This window comes from Lactuca sativa, chromosome 5 (assembly GCF_002870075.4).
Source record: "Lactuca sativa cultivar Salinas chromosome 5, Lsat_Salinas_v11, whole genome shotgun sequence".
NCBI classification, from domain to species: Eukaryota; Viridiplantae; Streptophyta; class Magnoliopsida; order Asterales; family Asteraceae; genus Lactuca; species Lactuca sativa.
In genome coordinates, this window is record NC_056627.2 from 340,867,589 (window position 1) to 340,895,299 (window position 27,711).

The window sequence follows — 27,711 nt, forward strand, 5'->3', positions numbered from 1 at the left end:
ATTTTACACCATTTTTACAACATTTTTAAGTTTTCTACTTACACTTTTTAAACTAGTTTACAACCGTCTTAAATTTTTTTACAACCTAAGAATGTTGAAAAATTATAAGTAAAAAAGTTATAAAGTTTTTAAAAATTATAAAAAAAATGTAATTAAATTTAAAAACATATAAGTTATTAAAAACTTTTTTTGAAACTTTTTTTAAATTTTCTAAAAAGTAATCGTAATATTTTAAACACATTTACTGACGTTTCAAACTTTTTAAATATTTTCTTACATTTTTAAACCTTCATAGGTTGTAAAAAATATTTAAAAATATTTGTAAAAGAAATATGTTGTAAAAATACATGCAAAATAAGTTTTAGAAAGGTTATTTAAAAAAATAAAATTAAAAAAAAAAGTTTTAAAAAGTTATAAGAAAACAAATAACGCTATAATAGTGTTAAAAAAATTTGTAAAATAAAATATTAATCATTAGTTAAAAATATTATCACTTAAATTGAAAGGTGTGGTGCCACCCAGTGCACCTCATTTTCCCAACAAGAATACAATGCACAAAGAATGGGATACATCTTTTCAGTAAAAAAATTATATTGAAACTATGAAGTTATACTAACAAATACAAATAGATAAAAATAAGCATGTAAAAAATAGTTTTTTTTAAGTTAACGAATAAAAGTTATTTTATGTGACCCGATTCATATGTATGAAACGTAGACAAAATTAAGCATAAAAAGTAAATAATAATAATACGTCAAAATGTAGACAAACTCGAATATATACGTTCTTTTTAAGCTAACGGACAAATGTTATTATATGTGATCCGACTAATACGTAAGTAACGCACATAAAATTAAGCACAAAAACGTAAACAAAATTACGTCGAAACATAAAAAATTCGAATTTAAACAGACACATGTATAAAAAAAACAAATAAGTACTTTTAAAAAAATAACGATTGAAAGTTTTAAATTCACATCAAAATTTTGATCATCTTGAATTTATACTAAAATATATATAAAAATAAGCATGTAAAAATTAATTTTCTTTTAGGTTGATGAACAAAAGTTATTATAAAAAATTAAATAATATATACTACGAGTTGATAAACATGAAAATTTAATAAATGAGTGAGTAAAAATAAATTTTTTTAAAATACAAAGTGAATGTTTCAAAATGATATTTTAAAAAGTAAAACCATGTAAAAGCTAAAACTCGTAAAAATAAAATAAATAAAATGTAGACAAAATTACATAAATGGTTTCTATTTTACCCAGAGTCACAAATTGGGTCTTTAATGTTTGAAAATACCAAATTATCCTCACCAAGGGACTAAAATTAACTGTATTAACAAAAATAATCATTCATGCAAATTTTGAAACAACATGGACTATATTTGTTAAACGATTTACAAAAGACTGAGTTTTTGTCTTTTTGACTTTTAATAGCAGGACTATTTATATAATTTTGTCGATAGAAGTATTGCAAAGCTTCCCCTTCCTGTTGCAACGGAAGAATGGAGAAGGTTCTAGTTTCTCCAAGCCTGCAAACGATTATCGATCGTAAGGAGCCATCCAGAAAGTTCTCGTCATCTCTTAAGCATATAATATATAATCCCAACCCATTAACAAATGCCAAATCAAAATCAGCAAAAATCCCAACAAATCAAACTAAGCGAATTCTTCTTGCAACAGTTTCAGATAAACATAGAAGATGTCGATCATTCCAAGTTTCTTCGGTGGCCGACGAAGCAGCATCTTCGATCCATTCTCACTCGACATCTGGGACCCTTTCAAAGATTTCCCGATTTCATCTTCGTCTGATCATGTCTCGAGAGAAACCTCCGCGTTGGTAAACACCCGTGTGGATTGGAAGGAAACCCCAGAAGCCCATGTGTTTAAAGCCGATCTTCCTGGGATCAAGAAAGAAGAAATCAAGGTGGAGGTGGAGGACGACAGGATACTTCAAATCAGTGGTGAGAGAAATGTCGAGAAAGAAGATAAAAAGGATACTTGGCATCGTGTGGAACGCAGCAGTGGGAAGTTCACCAGAAGGTTCAGGTTGCCGGAGAATGCTAAGATGGATCAGGTGAAAGCAGCCATGGAAAACGGAGTGCTCACAATTACTATCCCCAAAGAAGAAGTGAAGAAGCCCGATGTGAAGTCCATTGAGATATCTGGTTAAAAAAATCCACAGTCCAGGATGTTCTATATGAATTTGGTGTAATGTGCTTTTGTGTTTGGTTCGTCCCCTATGTATTTGATGAAATGCCTGGAAGAACAATACCTTTTTTGTAATTTCGATAAAGAATAAAATGCGCCTGTTATCTCGTAATTAACTCATTTTTATTGACATACACAGCTACAAATTAACAAAAATTTAACATCGATTTTATCAATATTAGCATAAAAAACTGCTGCATCTTTAAGGATCGGTTTTATCAATATTAGCATGAAAAACTGCTGCATCTTTAAGTTATATCAACCTTATTCTAGTTAAATTTCAGCTGTAATGGTTATTGAAATAAAACACTTATCTAAATAATCACATCATTCGTAAAAACTAACCAACAATAATCAGATCAATAGCTAAGGAAGTATGAAGAAAGTTACGAAAAGGGAATATGACTTAGGAAGGTAATTAACTTTTCGATATGTTCACATCTGGGTAACTATCTTTTTTTTTGTATAAATCTAGGTAACAAACTTGTTGGAAGTGTTCACATATGACCATTATGACCTGCTATAGCAGGTTAAATCCTAAATGTGAACGGTTTCAACAAGTTCGTTACCTAGATGTGTAAAAAAAAAATAGTTACCCAAATATGAACAAAACGAAAAGTAAAAATTAAATTACACGAATGGTCCCTGTGGTTTAGGGGAATTTGTGTTTTTGGTCCCTAACTTATTTTTTTTTTTTAACTTGGATGGTCCCTATTGTTTATTTTTGTTGCGCGTTTGGTTCCTATCTTACCTAATGAGACTAATGTGCCTTATTAATTTATTTTTTAATTAATTTTCTTATTTATGTATTTATTTTTTGTATATTTAAAAAAATTAATAGACCACCCTACTGTTTATTTTTTAATTAATTTATTTTTTTAACTCGAATGGTCCCTACTGTTTATTTTTGTAACGCGTTTGGTTCATGTCTTACCTAAAAAGACTATTTTGCCCTTATTAATTGTTTTTAATTAATTTTCTTATTTATATATTTATTTTTTTATATATTTACAAAAATTAATATACCCCACATATCTGTATCTCCTCACCGTAATCCTGAAACCACATTTGAGAAATTTAATTTGAGTCTTACCGGTCACCATCTCATCTCTCATCCTCCCAAACTTCTATTTCTTTTCCATCTTTAGTAACATCGTTGTCTTCACCATCCTTCTTTTTTTGGTACTTCAACTCTAGCGAACCAACACCATAACCTACAGTTTCTTCATCTTTAGTGGGTTGCGGTATTGATTTGACAGAGTTGAAAGACCGAAAAAAGAAGTGATGATGAAGACGTCGATATCACTAAAAATGGAAAATAAATAGAAGTTGAGAAGGATGAGAGACGGGATGGTGAGGAGATACATATATGTGGGGTCTACTAATTTTTCTTAAATACATAAAGCATAAGTACATAAACAAGAAAATTATTTAAAAAAATAAATTAATAAGGGTACAATAGTCTTTTTAGGTAAGACAGAGACCAAGCTCATAACAAAATTAAACAGTAGGGACCATCCGAGTTAAAAAAATAAATTAATTAAAAAATAAATATTAGGGATCATCCGAGGAGATACAAATATGTGTAGTCTATTAATTTTTTTAAATATGTAAAAAATAAATACGTAAATAAAAAATTAATTAAAAAATAAATTAATAAGGGCACAATAGTCTTTTTAGGTAAGATAGGGACCAAACGCGCAACAAAAATAAACAGTAGGGACCATCCAAGTTAAAAAAATAAGTTAGGGACCAAAAATACAAATTCCCCCAAACCACAGGGACCATTCGTGTAATTTAATTTTTACTTTTCGTTTTGTTCATATTTGGGTAACTAATTTTTTTGTACACATCTAGGTAACGGACTTGTTGAAAGCGTTTACATCTAGGATTTAACCTGCTATAACAGGTCATAATGGTTATATGTAAACACTTCCAACAAGTTTGTTACCTAAATGTGTACAAAAAAAATATAGGTACCCAGATGTAAACATACCGAAAAGTTAGTTACCTTCGTAACTCATATTCCCTTACGAAAAGCAATGATAAATTAGTTTTTAATTTCCCATCGTATATGTTAAATTAACTATTATTAAACAATTGAGTTCATATTAAAACTTCTCAAATTCCTAATTTGTCAAACTAAAATATTTAAATGTTCGTTTTGATTTTAGAAATTAAAGATAGTGTACGAAAGATTTTTATCTTATTGTTTAGCATAAGTTACTATTTTTTTCTCAGTATTTGTTTATATAATATTACTCTTTAAAAAATATAGTTTGTTATTTTAGGTTAATATAATATATATATATATATATATATATATATATATATATATATATATATATATATATATATATATATATATATATATATATATATATATATATATATATATATATATATATATTGGATAAATTTCTCAAAGTTCAATGTTTATAATATAAAATTGAAAGAAACCCTTGAAGCATAAAATATTTAGAGACATATTATCAAATATCGGTGGAACCAATGATGGTTTTGTAAAATACAATAATACCATTTTCATCATGCTGAAGTCGACCACCAAGAATTTTACAACATGTGTTGCTAATCTATAGTAGAAGAATGTGAGGATAATTATGTTGTTGCGCCTAGTAAAATGTGTTGCCAATCTATAGTTGAAGAATGTGAGGATGATTACGTTGTTCATGAAAGATTTTAAACCAGGAGTAAATACATAAAAAAAACTAAAGATTTCAACCACAGTTGATGATATTAGACTCATTTTAGATGTAGACTAAAAAGATTCAATATCATGTTCAAATATTAGACTCAATTATGTTCAAAATATTTCATTTTGGATAAAAATCTTTTACATTTGAGGGTCAAAATGGAAATATTAGAATATTAAGCTAAAATTGAAATGTGTCGAACAGTTTAAAGGTCATTCAAAGCATACTCAGGCATCTAACCTATATATCAATTCACAATAAAGGTACTCCATATAAGCTTCATAGTTTACACATCATCCCTAGTAGTTTGGCTTCTTTTGAATTTTCAACCACAACCACGACCCTTTCGGGCTCTTCATCAATGAGCCGAGACATTTAATCATACAATCAGTAAAAAGTGCAAGAAAACAACAAAATGATTCATCATTGCAAATAAAAGAAAGAAAGTAATGAAAGCAACCTACCTTAAATTCAAAATCATAAAAATCGAATGCTTGTCTGAAAGCAAATAAAAGAATCATGGTAACTGGTATTCTTGTTGTCTTGATAATCCAATGCAGAGCATACCTTTTTTTTTCTTTCGGCTTGATTTGTCAATAACATATTTCCTGATTCTCAAAATCAAGGCCTACGAGTGTATATGCTTTAGTAGAGCATTTGAGCATATCTAAAAAGTTATCAAAGAGGATAGTGGGAGTACAACTGATCTTGAAAAAATCTAGGAGTCAAACGATGAAGGAACCTCTGAAAATGCTAGGGCTCAACCTGAGAAAGAAATTTCAGTTGAACCAATTGACGAGTCATTACCTCTTAGGCGTTCCAGTAGAGTGAGAAAGCCACCTGAGTTTTATGGTTTCCATATTACTTAAGATGGTTATACGTTTATCAGTGATAGTACACTGATAAATTTGTATGAGCCTTCTAACTATAAGGAAGCAATGGCGGGCCCTGAGTGTAACATCCCAAGATTTTTCATTTATAGTCCATGGGGATGGAAGGGTAAAGCCATGAAAAGCCTAAGGGCTAAGTTGCAATTTTGGGACCAGGAGGAGTACACTGCGCGTACATAAGCGTACGCTGAGCGTACTAGGCGCGCCCTAGTACGCTGTACGTACACTTGTGTACGCTGGGCGTACTCATGTAAGAAGGAAGCCCTAATATTTAGGTTTGGGGGCTATATAAACATCATTATGGTTCATTTTCTCTCATCATTCCTAGCCTCTATATTCCAGAAACGTCCTAAACCCTAGTTTTATGTGTGAGTGTGAGTTAGTGTGTGTTTTAAGCTCTTGAAGGTGAAGGCATTGCATCAAATAGTTGGAGGAGGAAGGTAAGCTTGTAGATCTGAAGTTTCCTTGTGCTATAGAAGCTCCAAAGGTAAAAAGGTTCAAACTTTATGCTTTATGATATAGATCTTGCAATGCTAGCTTTATGGAACCATTTCTTGTCCCAAAAGTCCCAAGTTGGTGCAAGTTATGATATGGACGAGATGAGTTGTCCTTTCAGACCTTAGAGAGGGTCCTAAGTGATAAAAATGAGGTTCTAATAGCTTAGGATGTCCCATGCATGTAGTAGAAATGTCTTAATGGATTAAGACCATGTGTTAAGAGCTTTATGGACGTCCAAAGTGTTAAAGTTCGAGACCTTAGAGAGGGTCTTAAGTGCTAAGTTATTAAACACTTATTAGGGTTTTGGCAAAACCCCGCATACGCCCCGCATAAATCCTGTACACCCAGCATACTGGGTCAACCACCCCGATAGTGGTCAACGTTAGGAAGAGTATGCTCAGCGTACCAGAGGAGTACGCCTCACATACGTCCTCTGGTTGGCTTTCGACAAGTTAGGCTTCGGGATTGGGCAGCTTTTGGACTAATTGGACTTGGGCCTTGCTGGGCTTTCTGAATAATAGTGTTTTGGGCCATTTTTGAATTTGGATCTTAGAATAAGGCCCAAATAGGGAGTTGGGCCCAATTTAGAAAATTGGGCCAATAATGGGCCTTGCATATGTGGACTTGTGGATCATGGATTTGGTATTGGGCCTTGGCCCAAATTAGAGGGAAGGCAAAAAGGACTATTATTATAGGTGGGACTCTTGGTAAAATTAGTATTCCCATTTATTGACTTAATATTCGTTATTTTGGATAGTTCGGGATTTTTGGTGAGACAACGATTCGGGAGTTTGATTCTTCAGTTCAGATCGACATTACGAGGTGAGTTATCCTCACTATACTCAAGGGTCTAAGGCGCCAAGGCCGACCCTTTGGATTGTTATCTTAGTTATCTTGTGATTACGTGTTGTGATTTTATGTTAGATCTGTATTCTGGTTTAGGATGATGTTATGATTAGTGATCTGTTAGGTCTGTATGACTATATGTACGTGCTAGCTTACATGGTTTAAAGGATCTTAGACTGAAGGGTTGGGATCTACTTCGCAACTCTCGTCTGAGTCTAACCGTTGTGGAATCAAATCCTTTAGCCTCAGATTGTTTACACTGTGGGGCATGTATGCTTAGTGACATGTAGTTTGGTCTGACTGTTTGTATGCTGGTAGGAGATTACATGTTATATGTGCACATGATTGATTGGTAGTTGATGGTATTCCGTCCCGAGGATGATAGGACCCTAGTATGTTGTCTCTATAGGCTGTTATATGATTATTTGATATAGATGCACATGTTTGACTGGTTATGGGGTATTCCAACCCGATGGTTGATTGGACCCATAATATGTTGGCATTCCAACCCGATGGTTGAGGGGTCTGGGGTATTCCATCCTGATGGATGATTGGACCCATAGTATCTGTTATGTATGTATTGTGTGTGGGCATTCCAACCCGATGGTTGTGGGCCGAGAGTATTCCATCCCGAGGATGATTGGACTCATAGTATGTTGGCATTCCAACCCGATGGTTGAGGGGCCTGAGGTATTCCATCTCGATGGATGATTGAACCCATAGTATGTTGTTTGTTTTTATATGTGTATTGTTGTTAGTATGAGTATTTTGGGGGGTAACTCACTAAGCCTTCGAGCTTACATTTATCGATTATTGTTTCAGGTACAACGGATGACTGCGGGAAGGTGAAGGCGTGACCGTACACTTCCTCGATTTATGATTATGATTTCTAGGAATTCTGATATGAAACTATTTTGAAAACACTTTGTAATAATCAATGGTTTTTTAAATGTTTTTAAAAAGTTTTAAATTTTGCATGATTTCTGTGGATGTTACACTGAGTCTGTGAAGTCGAAAGAGACAATGAACAGCGAGATCAAATCCATGTATGATAACTAAGTTTGAAATTTGTGGGTCGGTTTTTCTCACCTTATCTCTAGGTCTATTTCATAGCTTCAAGTCTAAAATATCAAAACCCAAAAGTCGAGGATTTTAGGACATTAGAACTAGAAATTTATAGATTTCCAAGAAAAAAAAATTATTCATATTTTTTGAACTAAGGAAACAAAAAAGAAAGTTCTAATCTTGTAAACTACAGAACTCTTCCCGAGTTTTATTATGGTTTTTAAAATTTGATCCAATAACATATCAATATCTTGTAAAAAAAAGTAAAAATCCAAATGTTATATTTAACGTCTAAGACCATCCACAATGGGAGTTGTATGAGAGTTTAATAGAATAAATATGAATATAATAAAGAGGAGAGAGAGTGTGGGATTGAATGGGCATGGTTCAATGGATTTGTAATGAAAATTTATCAATTTTTTAAGAATTTAAATGAATGTATACATTCTCTTTCCTACTTAACATTTCATACAACTCTCCATAGGTTTAATCCATTAGAGATGACCTAAGAAATAACCAAGCAGTAAAATCTCAATAAAAATATAATGGTTTTAATAAAAAAAAATATAACAAACACTATTGATATGATTATTTAATAATTAGCACAGGAAAATAAAAACCAAATAAAAAGCATTATTATTTTTTTGGATGTGATTTATGCTAAAAAGTAAATAGCACATACACTATACAAGTATACATCAAATGGACTTTAGACTAAATGAAAAATACAAACTAGAAGTATCGGGAAGTTTCTTCGTGTTTCCATATCCAGAAATTTCTCGGCCATACTCTGAATCATGTATAAATCACAATCCCAGTCGGAAGTGACGAATCAAAATAACCGTTGATAAATTAGCAAAATCGCAGACAGTCAATCAAGCCAAGCAAATTCTCCTTTCAAGTTACATCAGTTTCAAATAAACGTCGGAAGATGTCGATCATTCCAAGTTTCTTCGGTGGCCGACGAAGCAGCATCTTCGATCCATTCTCACTCGACATCTGGGATCCTTTCAAAGATTTCCCAATTTCATCTTCGTCAGATCATGTTTCAAGTGAAACCTCTGCCTTGGTGAACACACGTGTGGATTGGAAGGAAACCCCAGAAGCCCATGTGTTTAAAGCCGATCTTCCTGGGATCAAGAAAGAAGAAATCAAGGTGGAGGTGGAGGACGACAGGATCCTACAAATCAGTGGCGAGAGAAATGTCGAGAAAGAAGATAAAAACGATACTTGGCATCGTGTGGAGCGCAGCAGCGGGAAGTTCACCAGAAGGTTCAGGTTGCCGGAGAATGCTAAGATGGATCAGGTGAAAGCAGCCATGGAAAACGGAGTGCTCACAATTACTGTCCCCAAAGAAGAAGTGAAGAAGCCCGATGTGAAGTCCATTGAGATCTCTGGTTAAAGAAATTCCACCGTCTACAAAGTTATACATAATTATGGGTGTATATTGCTGAGTCTACTTGGTTATGTTTTGTTGTGGGTGTCGATAATTCTGGTGTAATGTTGTTTTCTTTTGCATTTGAATCGTCCACCATGTGTTCGATGAAATGCGTAGCAGGATTGGTATATTGTCTTTGTAATTTCGATGAAGAATAAATATATGTTATTGTTGGTATTGTTGCAATGATGTTTCATTTGTTATTTTTAATAAGTACAAGAAAACCGGTGTTCAATTAAAATGATGTTTAATTGATTCTATTTGTACATTGGTCAACAAATATTCGTATAAAATAATAAAATTTTGCAGGTTTTCAATTAAGAGTTTATTGTTAAGTTAGAAAAGATTGATGATACTACATTGAGTTTGCGATTAAGAATTTTATTGATATACATTAATGAACATGAAATAACTATTGATTTGTTCAATTTACATTTTTAGTGATTTTTATAATCAATATAAATATAATGTTTATCTTTATAGTTTTGGATAAAGTTGTAAGACGGCTGGAAAGCTTGAGCCTTGAGGTATCATTTTTTATGTGAGGGAGTGTCGAAAAAAGAAAATTTGATAGATAAGATGGATTAAAGTTTTGAATTTGAAAGAAAAGGTTGGATTAAAATATTAAAAGTTTGTTCATGTTTAATCGAGATTTATTGCAAAAATAATGATGGAGATATGCTATCAATTCAAGAAAACAATCAAGGTATTGTCCTATATTTGAATATCTAAAAAAAGTAGGTGATAATTCTTTGACTAAATTTTGGGTGGGAGTTGGATTAGTGATATCTCTTTCAAGGATCAATATCCTAGATTTTTCTTGCTTGAAATTGAAAAATATAGTTTGCTTCGTGATTGCTATTCTAGTGGTAACTCTACCGGGTGTAGTAAATATGTCCTTAAAAACTCCATGTTTGATTACGTAGAATTTTGCGTGATTGGGTGTCAACCAAATTATGTATATTAACATGGGTGTATATTTGGATTCATTATGTGTCATTTTGTGTGGTAATCATGTTGAAAATATTGATCTTTTGTTTATGGGGTGTGAGGTGGTGTCGTAGTGAATACAACTTAGGTTGTTGTGTAGCAATGGTGTGATCTCATGTGTCCAGCTGTTGCTTTGATCTGGTTGATCCGTTGATGTGGGTAGATTGTTTGAGCTCGAGTATTATGCAACATTCTTGGAGGGAATGGGGGGTGGATGTCGGGATTGGGCTAGGGTTGGGAGCGAAGGTGTGGGCTTGTGTAAGGTATTTAGAAAACTATAAATGTAAAATTCGGAAAAACAATAATTATCATATGCTATAAGTAGTTTAGAAAACTGGAAAAACTCTCTTCCCTTATTGAACCAAACATGTTTTCTAGCTTTTTATTTTTTTCTATAAAACACGAAAAAAATTTAAACCAAAAACACCCTTTTCCTTTTACTTTTGAAAAGTGAAATTGTCCCGTTTTTCTTTATCCTTTTTATTGGGAAATCGAATTTGTTGAATCGGTCCCTTTATTTTTCCGTTGCTTAATGGGGGCATAAGGTCGGTTTTCACATTCTTATTTGGTCTCTATCATTACTAATTTAATGGCCAGGTGGCTTTTATTTAATTAAAAATGTTAAATTATATCCACCTCACATCTTCACCTCTTGACTCTTGTCCATGTCTCTCTCCCCCTATCTCTCACACACACACACATACACAGATACACACACAAACTTAAAAAAAAGTTTGACCAGTGAGTGTGTGTGATGAGGATGAAGGTAACCAGAGACGAACCAGATAGTAGCGGTTGCAAAAAGCTATGGAAGATGACAATTAAGCGGAGTTTCTAGAAAAGGGAAGATGAGATGTCGATGAAATTGTGTATGTATGGTGGACTGAGTAGCAGTTCCAATATTCGTAGATGCAATCCGCATTTGTCTTTCATGTGATTGAAGATGACGGTGTCAATTATGACAAATGGGTACACATTTGTGGCAAATTGGAGAGACTCAGGTGTTGTTCTCTATCGTAACGCCATGTCCATACCTCTTTCCGACGACCATAAGGTAATTAACATCCCCAAACATTACTACTTTCCATTCATTCCAATTTTAAAAGATGTTTGTTATGAAATTAGATCATATTGTATTCATTTCAGCCTGATCGGGAAGACGAACGAGCAAGAATTGAAAGTTGTGGAGCTCGAATCATGTTTGCAGATAGAAGGAGAAAGGTTGACTGACTGAAGTTGTAAAAGCAACTTAACAACCTCCGATTTCTTGGACGATGGAGATGGGTCTCCGACTACTTCCGAGGAGTGAGAAAGTGGTGGTGAGGCAATGGTCCGTCTTTATGGGAGATTATGGCTTGAATTAGCAATGCCCACTAGTTGCCTTCCATGATATCGTAATCGATTATATGGACTCTTCATTCATGAGTTAATGCTTCAATGATTGCTTTGATCGATTGTTCTTCGTCTTTATGGGTTCACGAGAGATAGATAGATAGATAGAGAGAGAGAGAGAGAGAGAGCTTATTTGATTATTTGAAATATTCAGAATATTGTAAACGAGGCTAAAATGGGGTCCAATTAATTTTTAAAATAAAAGTATACATGACCTAGTTAGCGTCATAGATGAGGTGGCAAAGAAGTCACCAGCTTATCCATTCGTTTATTAAAAGATGACCACTTAGACCTGACAAAAACAATTTTATTCCCTCATAAAATATGCAAATAAGTTAAGAGACTGAAAAGATAAATTCAAAATACATTATTAGGCTAAAGTGTCATTTTCTCTTTTTTATTCGACTATTTTAGAAACAAACTGGAAACAAGAGAGAGAGGTCTTAGACCATCTCCAATCCATCTCTATTTTTCCCCCATAAATGGAGTAAATAGTGTTTCATCTCCAACCCTACTCCATTTTTACCCCATTTTTACCCCAAAAGTATATTTCTATAATATTTCATTTTTATAACTTATATATATTGTCAAATACACCTCTCTACTAATTAAACTATATATTTATGATTAATTAATATAAATTAGTATATAACATGATATTATAAATATTAAATATTACATTTAAATTATAACTAGTCGATAAAATAAACTAAAATGTATAAAATAAAAATCAGAGGGACTAAAATTGACAACCAAACTTCACCTCTATTTTTTGAGATATGAATAGTATTCCCCCATATATGGGGGAATACTATTCATATCTCCAAAAATTGATGTGAAAATGAGGTAGGGTTGGAGAAGAATAGAGGAAGAAATGGGGGAAGAAATGGAGTTTAGGGGTGGGTTGGAGATGCCCTTAGACCATCTCCAACCCATCTCTATTTTTTCCCATAAATGGAGTAAATAGTGTTTCATCTCCAACCCTACTCTATTTTTTACCCCATTTTTTACCCCAAAAAATATATTCCTAGAATATTCTATTTTTACAACTTATATGTATTGTCAAATACACCCCTCTACTAATTAAATTATATATTTATGATTAATTAATATAAGTTAGTATATAACATGATATTATAAATATTAAATATTGCATTTAAATTATAATTAGTAGATAAAATAAACTAGAAATGTATAAAATAAAAATAAGAGGGACTAAAATTGACAACCAAACTTCACCTCAATTTTTGGAGATATGAATAGTATTCCCCCATATATGGGGGAATACTATTCATATTTCCAAAAATGAATGTGAAAATGGTGTAGGGTTAGAGAAGAATGGGGCAAAATGGGGGAAAATGGAGTTTGAGGGTGGGTTGGAGATGCCCTTAGTGATTCAACGCAACCCAATGCAAAATGAACTTTAACCAATGAGTGATAAAAAAGATATATGTGTTTGTTGTTTTCTATCGTTTAATTAAAATCAATTTTGTATATTATTTTGAATTAGTTTATGTATGGATTTGAGGTGGTCTGTAGAAGGATTTTCTTATTTATATATTTACAGGTTTAATAAATTATAGAAATAGGGCGTGTTTGGCACGGAGCGTTTGAGAGCTTCTAGCTTCCAGCGTTTGACAAAACACTCCGTTTTGAACAGAAAGTCTCGTTCGGTACTACAAGCTTCTAGCGTTTAGTTTAAATAAAACGTTCCAAACCCAAATGCTACTTCATGTAACGTTTAACAAAACGCTACAAACTACAAGCTACCCGCTACTTTTGCCGAACACGCCTATAGTAACTAGTTTTTTTATTATTATTATTTTTTTAAATTTGCGGTAAGGGTAAATAACAAGTCAAATGTTACATTTAGTTTCACAACCAATTGTCTGTAACGGACAACGGACTGAAGTTACCTTTAATTTGCCACATTTAGGCATCCATGACCGATCATGAAAATTTATCAAAATTCAAGATTGAGAAACCAAACATGCAAGATTTCAAAATCATAGGAACAATGGTGATCATATAACTAACCATGTAACCGACTAAAGTTACATTTAATTTGCCACTTTTAGACACCTCATGACCAATCATGAAAATTTATCTAAATTTAAGATTAAGAAACCAAACATGCAAGATTTCAAAATCATAAGGCTACCCGGAATGGAAGTAGAAAGACGCGTGGGAGCTGACGTGTTAGCCCCCTTCACGAGTGAAAACCGCCCCACCTTCTGGTGGGTTTCTTGTTCCGTGGAGCTGGAGACGGACGAAGACGAACGATTTGATTGGGGGAAGGCTTTTTTGACCGTTTGAAGCTTTTGACCGTTTGTAAAAAAATTAATTAATTAATTACAATCATTTCTCTATATATATCAACATATTTTCTCATTTCAAACACACAACAAACTTTGAACACAAACATATACACTCATTCAAAAAATACACTTTCCTCCATGGATCCAAACCAAAATAATCCACCCACCCCGAACACCCCAAACACTCCAAATGATCCGTTAGCGAACATTGACTATATGCAATTGTTATCATCACCCGTTCAACAACAATCTCTATTCACCAATCTTTCATACCACTCATACTACTACCAAAAACAACCACCACCACAATTTGTTCAATCCCAATTTCAACCCTTTCAACAACAACCTGCTCCACGATTTCAGTCCCAAACTACCCAACATCCACAACCAAGTTCACAACCATCTCAAGTTCCATTATCTCAATCTCAACTCGTAAACCTCGACATTGAAGACGACGACGAATGGGTTCAAGAAACACAACCAAGTCGTAGAAGGCAAAAAAAAATCAAAAGATTCAACAAAAAAGAAAAATACCCAATGGACCGAGGAGGAGGAGGCAACTTTAGCTAAAGCTTGGATTGCGATATCACAAGATGGGGGTGTCGGCAACGCGCAATCGGGACAAAGCTTTTGGAATCGTGTTTTAGACCACTTTCACGCGTTATTAGGAAGGCAAACAAGTCGGACATATGATGTAGTCAATGCTAAATGGCTTGACCTTAGAGCGACATGTACCAAATTTAATGGCGTATTTGACAATCTAAAAAATATGCATCGAAGTGGTAGCAACAATTTCAACATTTTGTCAACGGTGTTGCACCAATACAAAATTACCAACAATGGTAAACCTTTTGGCAAACAACAAGCATGGGAAGTTTGTCGCAATGGCCCAAAATGGGTCATTTATTCGGAAACGGCGCATTTGGGATCTACCACCGGTTCCAACAAAAGGCCGAGAACGTCTGAGTCGGACATCGGTGCTAACCTCGACCTCAATGATGAGTTCGATGCCACCGAGGGGGAGGGTCCATTGGACGTCCATCTTCGTCGACCACCGGGAAGGGACAAAGCGAGAAAAGGGGCTTCGTCTAGCGGGAAATCAACCAACGAGGACGTATTAGCAGAGAAAATTGAAAAAACTCTACATTTTTTTAGAAAAAAAGTTTGATTCTGTAACATCCGGGATTTCAGGTATATTATTTATTCTTTTTATTTTGAGTTTTGTGGAAGAACTCGGCGAGTTGGAGCGTAGACTCGCCGAGTAGAGACGCGATTTCTCACCCGAATTAATGCCCGAACTCGGCGAGTCTGCGCTGTTTAATGAAACCCTAATTTCTCAGGTTTGGGGACTATTTAAAGGGCCTTATGGCCGTCATTTGCGCTCATCAGTCCCCAGAGTGAGACCCTAGAGCATTTGAGCGATTCAAGTGAGGGAATGAGCCATTGTTGATCTTGGAGTTATTGCCTAGCAAGGAAAGAGGAGATCTAGCCAAGAGGAAGCAAGAGAGGGGTGGATTCCTGAAGAACTGAGGTCCAGAACATCACAACTGAGGTAACTTTCCGAATCATTCTCCGTTATTGTGATGTTCATGTAGATTTAGGGCTTTTGAACCCATTTGTGGTTAGATCTAGTATCCTCATGGTCCCTTAGCGAGTTAAGGTTCTGGATCTTGACCCATAGAGGTCTAGAGCACCTCTTTGCCCAAGTTTTATATGCATCCATGGACGTTTTGGTTTGGGATCAATGTATTTGAGGCTAAAACACCATTAATGAGCTATTCGATGCTTAATGAGCACCAAGACTTGGACTTTACGTGGTCAGTAAGCTTAAGGAGACTGGATCTAAGGGTTGGCAAAGCAGATCTGACCTCAGAAGGTCGTTTGGAGTTGTGCATGGAATGCACTCACCGAGTCCATTGAGAGACTCGACGAGTTGGGGCGGGTGTCCCGCGCCTTCGAACCAGGGAGTGAGTATTCGAGTTGGGTGAGTGAATCGGTGAGTCGGAAGAGACTCAGAGGGATCGGGTTCCCGTAGGGACTCGGCGAGTCCACGCCAGACTCGGCGAGTCGGGTTGACCATTGACTGGTTTGACTTCATGGTATTAGTCGGCCAGAGTCGAGGTAGTATTAATTAGAAACATGCTTGTGTTATAGGAGGACAATAGCTCGGGAGATCGAGCACTAGTGATTCCGAGATTTACGAGTTACCGAGATACGCGAGGTGAGTCTTCTCACTATACGTTACCTTGAGTGGTATTTCGAGTTGACCAGAGGCTCTTATGTGCTATGTATGAGATTAAGTGTTATATTAGAGATTTCGTGCTATGTGTTATTTGTATGATGTATGATTGACCGGGCCGGAGGGTCCAACGATTCAGACCGGGCCAGAGGGCCCAATAAGCTATGACTGGACCGGAGGGTCCGACGAGCTGCGGGACTGGAGGGTCCCGCTGAGACATCTTGACCGGAGGGTTGAGATTAGCCTTGAGTGACGTATTTGTGGGAAGGCGACGACTTGACTTGTACACACCCACACCGATGGAGTTCATGTTAGAGAGATCTTGGGATTTGTTTTGAAAACACTGTTGTCATGGATTTGAGATTATGATATGATATACATTTTGTGGTTTAAAAATGAAAAATTAAATTAGAAATTTTACGTTGTTACAGATTCAACGGAGGAGCAACACCGGCGACAATTGACACTCACCAATCTTCAAATCGTAAACACAGTGCCGCAACCAAATCTCGACCCGGAAAATTTAAGGGTGTTTTTGAAAATTCAACAAGAAGTTCTCGACCAATATCACAACTAGATTTAATGTTTTTTAGTAATTTAGGTTTAATTTTCTAAGTATGGATTATGTTTTTTTTAGTATTTTAATTTTAATTTTCTATGTTTTAAATTATGTAACGTGGTTTTAATTAATATAAAATATGTTATTTATTTAATTTAATGTTAAAAAAATAAAAAATATATAAAAGTAAATATTGTTAGTGGTGACCATTTCCATAGGGGAGTGGGTTGGTTGTGAAGGTGACGTGAAGCAGAGGTGACACCATTTTTCCGGTGAGTTGGTGGTGACCGCTCCACTCAGCCTAAGGAGGTGATCATTAGGTTGCTATTTTTTTTACAAGGACTATTTGCGAGATTGTCTTAAATTAATAAAGCATATTACTATTTACTTATATAACTCAATACTAAAAAATGTATGTAATTACTTTATTATTATTTTTGTAAATTACATTTAAAGAGTAAAACTTAATACTATAATAATACCTAATTACTCTGATTATGTAAGTTCGAAATTTCATTTTAATTTAACTAATTCGATAATAATGCCCTCTATTCTTTAGGTGAACCTTTAAAAACATTAATGTGGACGGTTAATCAATTACAATGACAAAATGAATTTTACCAAATCATCCATGGAGTTTTGTGAAGAACCTCCATGGCTGACTGCAACTTTAATCTGTTCTTGAATCTCCATAGCCCTACACCTCATCTCTTCCCCTTCTTTGCTCATGAAAACTCTTTTGATTGCACTCTCGATTTCCCCTCTCTCCTCAACGATTTCCAAACCCATCTTCCACACATGACTCAAATACCTCGCATTCAAAAACTGATCATTATTAAACGGTTGACACAGCATCGGAACCCCTTCGCATACACTTTCCAAGGTCGAATTCCAACCACAATGGCTCCAAAATCCTCCAACTGCAGAATGTGCCAATACGTCCTTCTGGGGTGCCCATTTTACAATTAAACCTTTCACCTTCATCTCACTTACCAAATCCTCCGGCAAAAACTCGATCCAATCACACCCGTGAACCGAGCCCGGTCGAACCACCCATATGAAGGGCTGGTTACTGTTGGCTAGGCCCCATGCCATTTCAGTTGCCACTTTTGCATCCATGGTTGCTAAGCTTCCTACACTTGCGTAAATTACTGATTTGGGTGATTGTTTATCTAGCCATGAAATGCAACTGGTATCTTCTTCAAGAAAACTATTGGAAGGGGTTGGGGATGTTTTGTGTAATGGGCCGATGGTAAAAACTGGAACTTTGTAGCGATGGCGGATCTGGGTCAGTGCCGATTGTTCAAGAAATTCGATGGTGTTCCATATGAAAGCAACCGGGGGTGTTTTTGAGGTGAACAATGTTGTCAATTTCAGGCTTTGTTGTGTTGTGAGGCTAATAAATGGTATATCTTTGTATCTGAGTGGATCGAGTCCCGGAACCATTTCCTGCAACAAAGAATCTTTAAAACAGAATTTTATTATCTGGATTTATAAATTATAATCCATTAATCTGTGATCAGATTTCCTTTTAGATTGTGTTTTGTTTGTGTGGGTTTTTGATCTGCAATTACCTTCTACAGGGAATCGAACTTCTTTATGAAGCTGAGGGATGATTCTGTAAGCAGGAACACAGGCTGCACTGCTGCTGCGCACGATGATGGAGGGTAGACCCAGATCGCCGGCGATGGATCCAGCACAAAACATGAGATTATCATGGATGATAACGATTGATTCCTTTTGAGTTGAGGCCTTTTGTTCATCTATGATCTGGATAAGGTGTTTCTGAAGATGGGGTTTGCAGTTATTGTTTAGAGCTTGCAAGAACTGAATGAAGCCGGAAGAGCCGCCGGTGTCGGATAATTTGTCCGGCAGAGGGAGGAAGATGAAGTCAGGGTGATTAGAAGGGTCTGGTGGGTTGAGCTCAGAGTGAGCAAAGGTTATGGAGAACCCTTTGGAATGAAGGTATGAGCCAAGCTGGAGCATGGGGGTCATGTGGCCTTGAAGTGGACTTGCTATCAACACCAACCTCCTTCTTTTCTCGCCTTGCTCCGCCATCTCTGTCTCTCTCTCTCTCTCTCTCTCTCTCAGAGTGGATGCCTAATCTTTATGGGTTCCTCCTTTAACACGTGGTGTTTTGTGTTTGATTTTTTATTTTATTTTATCAACTTAATTTTGAGACAAAATTGCAAAAATGGTTACTGTGGTTTCTTATTTTATGTGGTTATGGTCCAAACGTTTGAAAAGTTGCAGATTTGGTCCTTTTCAACAAGTTTTATTGTGGTTTTGGTCCCTCATCCGTTAAGTTTAACTGGTTGGCTGTTAACTTTTTTAAAATGACAATTTTACCCTCAGGGACCATTTTCGCAGTTTTGTCTTTTATCATACCATAAGGATCATTTTTGCATAAGTTCTTTTTTATTTTATTGAAGTATTATATATTAATAAATATTATTTTTAATATATAATATTATATATTAATAAATAATTTTTTATGGGATTATTAGTTTATTATAGTTGTTTTTTTTGGGGGAACGACTATAGTTGATTTTTTTTTTAATTTTTTTTGTTTGAGTAATTCTTTTTATTGAGCTATTATATACAAATACATATAGGTTTTAATATATATAATTTATATCATAATAAATATTATATTATTGGATTATTAATTTCTTTTAGTTAATATTTTTAATTCTTTTTTAATTATTTTTATTGAATTATTTCTTTTATTTCTTTTAATTTATTATTTTCTTCATATACTGAATATTGTTTTATTGGATTATTAATTTATTTTAGTTAATTCTTTTTAAAAAAAATCGACGTAATTATTTTTTATTGAATTATTGTATATCAATACATATAGTTTTTAATATATAATATTTATATTATAATAAATATTATATTATTGTATTATTATTATCTTCTAGTTAATTTTTGTAATTTTTTTTGAACTACTTTTTGTTGGATTATTACTCTTAATTTATTATTTTCTTCATATACTAAATATTATTTTATCGGATTATAATAGTAGTTCTTGTAAATTTTATTGGTTCCACCACAAAGTCATGAGATACGCAAAATCGTGGTCTCTCATCATCGAAATCGTTAGGATCGTTGCCAAACACTTTCATTTCATCTATCTTATGATGAGAAACCATTGGGAAAATACCACCACCATCACTCGGTCACCACCACCACCATCACTCGGTCACCACCACCACTTATAAATGTTATCGGGGTTGGTTGCGCATTATGTGGGATATGAAGGATTCCATTAGATTATGAAGAGGTTGTCGTAGGTGGCTACCAACAACGCTGGGTGGAATAGGGTATAATATCTATGGAACCTCCGATGAGGGTGTTTGGAGGTGATCCTGCTAATTTTTGACGATGATAATCGACACTTTTACGTATTTCGGCGACTTTGTGGTGAAACTAATAAATTTAAAAACAGTTAATAGTATACATTCAAAATAAAATAATAATCCAATAAGATAATATTTATTATATTAAAAAAATAATAAATTAAAAGTAATATTTCAATAAATTAATAATTCAAAAAAAAATTACAATAATTAATAATCCAATAATGTATTATTTACTATGATGTAAATATTATATATTAAAAATAATATTTGTTGATATATAATAATCTAATAAAAAAGAATTGCTCCAACTAAATGAAATTATAAAAAGAGTCAACTAAAAGAAATTAATAATCCAATAAAATATTGTTTCGTAATATGTAATAATCCCATAATATAATATTTATTATGATATAAATATTATATATTAAAAACTATATGTACCGATACATAATAATTCAATAAAAAAGAATTACTTCGACAAAAAAAAAAATTTAAAAATAATTAGCTAAAATAAATTAATAATCCAATAAAACAATATTTAGTATATGAAGAAAATAATAAATTAAACGTAATAATACAATGAAAAATGTTTAAAAATTATAAAAATTAACTAAAAAAAATTAATAATCCAATGATATAATATTTATTACGATATAAATATTATATATTAAAAACTATATGTATTGATATATAATAATTTAATAAAAAAGAATTACTCCAACAATTTTTTTTTAAAAAAAATCAACTAAAATAAATTAATAATCCAATAAAAAATATTTATTAATATATAATATTATATATTAAAAATAATATCTATTAATATATAATACTTTATTAAAGACAAAACTGTAAAAATGGTCCTTGTGGTTTCTTATTTTATGTGGTTATGGTCCAAACGTTTGAAAAGTTGCAGATTTGGTCCTTTTCAACACGTTTTGTTGTGGTTTTGGTCTCTCATCCGTTAAGTTCCTTAAAATGACAATTTTACCCCCAGGGACCATTTTCACAGTTTTGTCTTTTACTATACTATAAGGACCATTTTTGCATATATTCTTTTTTATTTTAATAAAGTATTATAAATTAATAGATATTATTTTTAATATATAATATTATATATTAATAAATATTTTTTATTGGATTATTAATTTATTTTAGTTGATTTTTTTTTTAAAAAATTGTTGGAGTAATTCTTTTTTATTAAATTATTATATATCAATACATATAGTTTTTAATATATAATATTTATATCGTAATAAATATTATATCATTGGATTATTAATTTTTTTAGTTAATTTTTATAATTTTTAAACATTTTTCATTGTATTATTACGTTTAATTTATTATTTTCTTCATATACTAAATGTTGTTTTATTGGATTATTAATTTATTTTAGCTAATTATTTTTAAATTTTTTTTTTGTCGAAGTAATTCTTTTTTATTGAATTATTATGTATCGGTACATATAGTTTTTAATATATAATATTTATATCATAATAAATATTATATTATGGGATTATTACATATTACGAAACAGTATTTTATTGGATTATTAATTTCTTTTAGTTGACTCTTTTTATAATTTCATTTAGTTGGAGCAATTCTTTTTTATTAGATTATTATATATCAACAAATACTATTTTTAATATATAATATTTACATCATAGTAAATAATACATTATTGGATTATTAATTATTGTAATTTTTTTTGAATTATTAATTTATTGAAATATTACTTTTAATTTTTTATTTTTTTAATATAATAAATATTATCTTATTGGATTATTATTTTATTTTGAATGTATACTATTAACTGTTTTTAAATTTATTAGTTTCACCACAAAGTCGCCGAAATACGTAAAAGTGTCGATTATCATCGTCAAAAATTAGCAGGATCACCTCCAAACACCCTCATCGGAGGTTCCATAGATATTATACCCTATTCCACCCAACGTTGTTGGTAGCCACCTACGACAACCTCTTCATAATCTAATGGAATCCTTCATATCCCACATAATGCGCAACCAACCCCGATAACATTTATAAGTGGTGGTGGTGACCGAGTGATGGTGGTGGTGGTGACCGAGTGATGGTGGTGGTATTTTCCCAATGGTTTCTCATCATAAGATAGATGAAATGAAAGTGTTTGGCAACGATCCTAACGATTTCGATGATGAGAGACCACGATTTTGCGTATCTCATGACTTTGTGGTGGAACCAATAAAATTTACAAGAACTACTATTATAATCCGATAAAATAATATTTAGTATATGAAGAAAATAATAAATTAAGAGTAATAATCCAACAAAAAGTAGTTCAAAAAAAAATTACAAAAATTAACTAGGAGATAATAATAATACAATAATATAATATTTATTATAATATAAATATTATATATTAAAAACTATATGTATTGATATACAATAATTCAATAAAAAATAATTACGTCGATTTTTTTTAAAAAGAATTAACTAAAATAAATTAATAATCCAATAAAACAATATTCAGTATATGAAGAAAATAATAAATTAAAAGAAATAAAAGAAATAATTCAATAAAAATAATTAAAAAAGAATTAAAAATATTAACTAAAAGAAATTAATAATCCAATAATATAATATTTATTATGATATAAATTATATATATTAAAAACTATATGTATTTATATATAATAGTTCAATAAAAAGAATTACTCAAACAAAAAAAATTTAAAAAAAATCAACTATAGTCGTTCCCCCAAAAAAAACAACTATAATAAACTAATAATCCCATAAAAAATTATTTATTAATATATAATATTATATATTAAAAATAATATTTATTAATATATAATACTTCAATAAAATAAAAAAGAACTTATGCAAAAATGATCCTTATGGTATGGTAAAAGACAAAACTGCGAAAATGGTCCCTGAGGGTAAAATTGTCATTTTAAAAAAGTTAACAGCCAACCAGTTAAACTTAACGGATGAGGGACCAAAACCACAATAAAACTTGTTGAAAAGGACCAAATCTGCAACTTTTCAAACGTTTGGACCACAACCACATAAAATAAGAAACCACAGGGACCATTTTTGCAATTTTGTCTTTATTAAAATAAAAAAGAATATATGCAAAAATGGTCCTTATAGTATAGTAAAAGACAAAACTGTGAAAATAGTCCCTGGGGGTAAAATTGTCATTTTAAGGAACTTAACGGATGAGAGACAAAAACCACAACAAAACTTGTTGAAAAGGACCAAATCTGCAACTTTTCAAACGTTTGGACCATAACCACATAAAATAAGAAACCACAAGGACCATTTTTACAGTTTTGTCTAATTTTGAAGCAACCCACCAAAAATGATCGAATATTCCTTTCATCCCTTCAAAAGAAAATGCCCCAAGTATTTAATTTCTCTTAATTCATATACGCTTGACTAATTAGTCTTCTACCATTAATTTCGACTTTTGCCCATGACTCCATGTTGTGAACTCAAAGTTTAATAATTACTTTGCCTTGGTAATTTATCACATATTAAGCATAAAATAACATTGTTTTAGTATAAGAGAAACTTACAGTTTATTTTATATACTAGTTGTGAAACTCATACATTATATGATTTAATTTAAAAAAAAATTAAATATAAAGGTCTAAATAATTGAGAGGTTTGAATTTATATGAAAAGAAGAAAAATAATGATTTATTAAAATTGAAATGTTTTATATCTTTTAAATTTAAACAAATAATTTAAATAGATAAACAAAAAGAAACTAATAAACTTTAATTTAAATTTTTTGAAAATAGATGGTAAGCTCATTTAATGAAATTGATATCCATTTATTACTATATTTATTGCAAGTATTACATTAAAATATTATACGAAATTTAATAAAATAGAAAACCCCATAAAATGACATGTGAGAAAAAAAATTAATTCAAAATTACCACAAATTGATATTTATCAAATTGAAGGAGAACATATCATGTGGCAAAAACAGTTCTTTATTTATTAAGGATGATATATTTCTCAAACCTTACCTTAGAATCCTTAATATCTACACAACATATTCTATTATTATTATTATTATTATTATTATTATTATTATTATTATTATTATTATTATTATTAAATAATAGTTATCTTAAATTTGAAATTTTAATAAAAGTCATATATTATTTTAACTAATTGAATATATTTTCTTCACTTCTTGCTAAATGTTTTTTTTTCAAGTTCAAGTAGATTATGAGACTTCTTAGTTAGGTATTTTGTAAATTTAAATGCTTCTAATTAGTTTGACGGGTATTTTTATATAAATAAAATATACAACCTGCAACTTGGCAGTTCCAGCAACCAACTTCTAATTTTCGGTGAATAACTAGTTATATCAAATACATCCATAATATTATAATAACAAACTCTTATGCAAACTTTTATAACATAAAATCAAGAAAAATATAAAACCGAGTTTCGTGGAAATAAATTAGCCTATAAATTAACTTATTTTAATTTATGTGTTTCTTAAAATCACAAAAGCAGTTTATAATAGCTCATATTTAATAATCTTATTGATAAACTAGTTTGATATAATTTATTAATAAATTATTTTTTCATGGCCTAAATTTATGTTTGTGCTAACAATTTAAGGCTGTAGTTTTTATGATAATTATAAATAAAAAATACAAGTTGTTTTTTATATGCAAGAGAAAAACACAAAATTATTACTAAAATATAAAGTTTTAAATAAGAACGAGGTAGTGATTTCGAACTCACCAAGCTCCACATCAACCAAACCCCTTTGTTCCTCTTTGCCGAACGTCAGAAACATACAGAGAAAAGACCAAATTTTGGCATGCATATACATAAAGACGACTGAGACCACCTCGGCTCCGACTCCAATAAACGCCTCCCCCCCCCCCCCCCCCCCCCCCCCCCCCCCCCCCCCTTCTTCAGCCCAATAAAATACATTATCTAATTTTCTAATTTTGTATATAACCATAATAACAACCCCACAAAAAATTGACCATTTCTAGCAACTTCCTATGATACGTTGATACTTTCTAAACATTAATTACAATGACAAAATGAAGTCTACCAAATCATTCATAGAGTTCCGTGAAGAACCGCCAGGGCTAATTGCAATTCTAACCTGGTCTTCAATCTCCATAGCCCTACGCCTCATCTCTTCTCCTTCTTTGCTCACCAAAACTCTTCTAATTGCACTCTCGATCTCTCCCCTCTCCACAGCGATTTCCAAACCCATCTTCCACACATAACTCAAATACCTAGCATTCAACATTTGATCCACATTAAACGGCTGACACAGCATCGGAACCCCTTCACATACACTTTCCAAGGTCGAATTCCAACCACAATGGCTCCAAAATCCTCCAACTGCAGAATGTGCCAATACATCCTTCTGGGGTGCCCATTTTACAATCAAACCTCTCACCTTCATCTCACTTACCAAATCCTCCGGCAAAAATTCGATCCAATCACATCCATGAACCGAACCCGGTCGAACCACCCATAGGAACGGCTGGTGACTGCTAGCTAGACCCCATGCCATTTCAGTTGATACTTTCGCATCCATGGTTGCTAAGCTTCCTAAGCTTACGTATATTACCGATTTGGGTGATTGTTTATCTAGCCATGACATGCAACTGGTATCTTCTTCAAGAAAGCTAGTGGAAAGGGTTGGAGATGTTTTGTGTAATGAGCCAATGGTAAAAATAGGAACTTGGTATTGATGGTGGATCTGGGTCAGTGCCCATTGTTCAAGAAACTCGATGGTGTTCCAAATGAAAGCAACAGGGGGTGTTTTGGGGGTTATCATGGTTACCATTTGAAGGATTTGTTGGATTGGGAGGCCATTAAAAGGTAGATCTTTGTATCTGAATGGATGGAGTTCTGGAATTATTTCCTGTAACAAAGAATCTTGAAAACAGAGTATTAGTATCTAACTATCTATAATCCGTAATTTTATAATATTTAGTTTTAGATCTATAGTTTATTTCTATGGGTTTTGGATTTGCAGTTACCTTGAATAGGAAATCGACCTTCCTGATGAAGCTGAGGGATGATCTTGTAAGCAGGAAGGAAGGCTGCACAGCTGCTGCGCAAGATGATGGAGGGTAGACGCAGATCGGCGGCGAGGGATCCGGCAAAAAACATGAGGTTATCATAGATGATAACGATAGATTCCTTTTCAGATGTTGCCTTTTGTGTATTTATGATCTGAATCAGGTGTTTCTCGAGATGGGGTCTGCAGTTATCATTGAGAGCTTGCAAGAACTGAATGACGCCGGAAGAGACGCCTGTGCCGGATAAGTTGTTCGGCAGAGGGAAGAAGACGAAGTTGGGGTGATTAGAAGGATCTGGACGATTTAACTCAGAGTGAACAATGGTTATGGGGAACCCTCTGGAATGAAGGTATGAGCCAAGCTGAAGCATGGGGGTCATGTGGCCTTGAAGTGGACTGGATATCAGCACCAATCGCCACCGACTTCCGCCGTGCTCCGTCATGTCTCGAGAGATTGGATGTCTAATTTCTGTAGTGGGTGGCCATTTTTTTATATCCTGGGTTCGTCTTTGATTGTTCTGCCCACAATGTTTGACTTAATTTTTCTTAAACATGAAATACTATTTTATTGGTGAATAAAATGAAATCGAAGATTCAGTTAAATAAGTTCTGTAATTAATCACAATCTTGAGTATCCATAAGTAGATGGTTTAACTCTAGGCTACGAGGTAACACAAGCCTCTTTCCAAAGAGGCGTCGCCACAATTCTTCCATCAAAAAGAGAGAAAGAGAGTAGAGAAAAAGAGAATATGAATACCTTCTGTTACCATACTACAAAGATAAGATAAGGTCCATGACACGATTATATTACTCCACATACATCCAAACTGGAAAGACGAACATGGTCCAATGCGAACACATCATCAACAATGAAACTCAAACTTGGGATCTCACTAATTTTATCTACGAGGTTTAAGTATACGTGTTGCAACCAAGGTTTAAACAATAATTTTATAAGGTTATTCACATAAAAACATACGAAAGTTTCACATTTAGATTTAGCTATCCATTTAAATTTTTTTTGGACCTATTAGAATTAGACCATTAAACTTGAAATATATCAGACTAAAATGTACTTATACTCAAAATTATCAAGTTTCTGGTTACAGTA

General features: G+C 32.8%; 4 protein-coding genes and 1 long non-coding RNA gene across 5 annotated transcripts; 3 read left to right on the plus strand and 2 right to left on the minus strand.

The window, feature by feature from the left end:
- The first annotated feature begins 1,364 nt into the window (after positions 1 to 1,364).
- Positions 1,365 to 2,334, plus strand: LOC111907241 (17.3 kDa class I heat shock protein). Its single transcript, XM_023903023.3, has one exon. The coding sequence runs from the start codon at positions 1,714 to 1,716 to the stop codon at positions 2,182 to 2,184; it is 471 nt and encodes a 156-aa protein (XP_023758791.1). The 5' UTR covers positions 1,365 to 1,713; the 3' UTR covers positions 2,185 to 2,334.
- A 6,622-nt stretch (positions 2,335 to 8,956) lies between these two features.
- On the plus strand, positions 8,957 to 9,859 carry LOC111907242 (17.3 kDa class I heat shock protein). Its single transcript, XM_023903024.3, has one exon. It carries the CDS (start codon positions 9,167 to 9,169, stop codon positions 9,635 to 9,637), a length of 471 nt encoding a protein of 156 aa, XP_023758792.1. The 5' UTR covers positions 8,957 to 9,166; the 3' UTR covers positions 9,638 to 9,859.
- A 7,843-nt stretch (positions 9,860 to 17,702) lies between these two features.
- Positions 17,703 to 19,290, minus strand: LOC111907243 (UDP-glycosyltransferase 76H1). The gene is made up of 2 exons (XM_023903025.3): positions 18,746 to 19,290; positions 17,703 to 18,634 (listed from the first exon to the last, which is right to left on the minus strand). Exons 1-2 carry the CDS (start codon positions 19,227 to 19,229, stop codon positions 17,769 to 17,771), a joined length of 1,350 nt encoding a protein of 449 aa, XP_023758793.1. The 5' UTR covers positions 19,230 to 19,290; the 3' UTR covers positions 17,703 to 17,768.
- A 6,191-nt stretch (positions 19,291 to 25,481) lies between these two features.
- Positions 25,482 to 27,043, minus strand: LOC111907244 (UDP-glycosyltransferase 76H1). Its single transcript, XM_023903026.2, has 2 exons — positions 26,560 to 27,043; positions 25,482 to 26,455 (listed from the first exon to the last, which is right to left on the minus strand). Exons 1-2 carry the CDS (start codon positions 27,041 to 27,043, stop codon positions 25,590 to 25,592), a joined length of 1,350 nt encoding a protein of 449 aa, XP_023758794.1. The 3' UTR covers positions 25,482 to 25,589.
- On the plus strand, positions 26,259 to 27,206 carry LOC122194527 (uncharacterized). Its single transcript, XR_006183550.2, has 2 exons — positions 26,259 to 26,398; positions 26,556 to 27,206. It is a non-coding gene; the product is annotated as an uncharacterized LOC122194527 (long non-coding RNA).
- Positions 27,207 to 27,711: the final 505 nt, after the last annotated feature.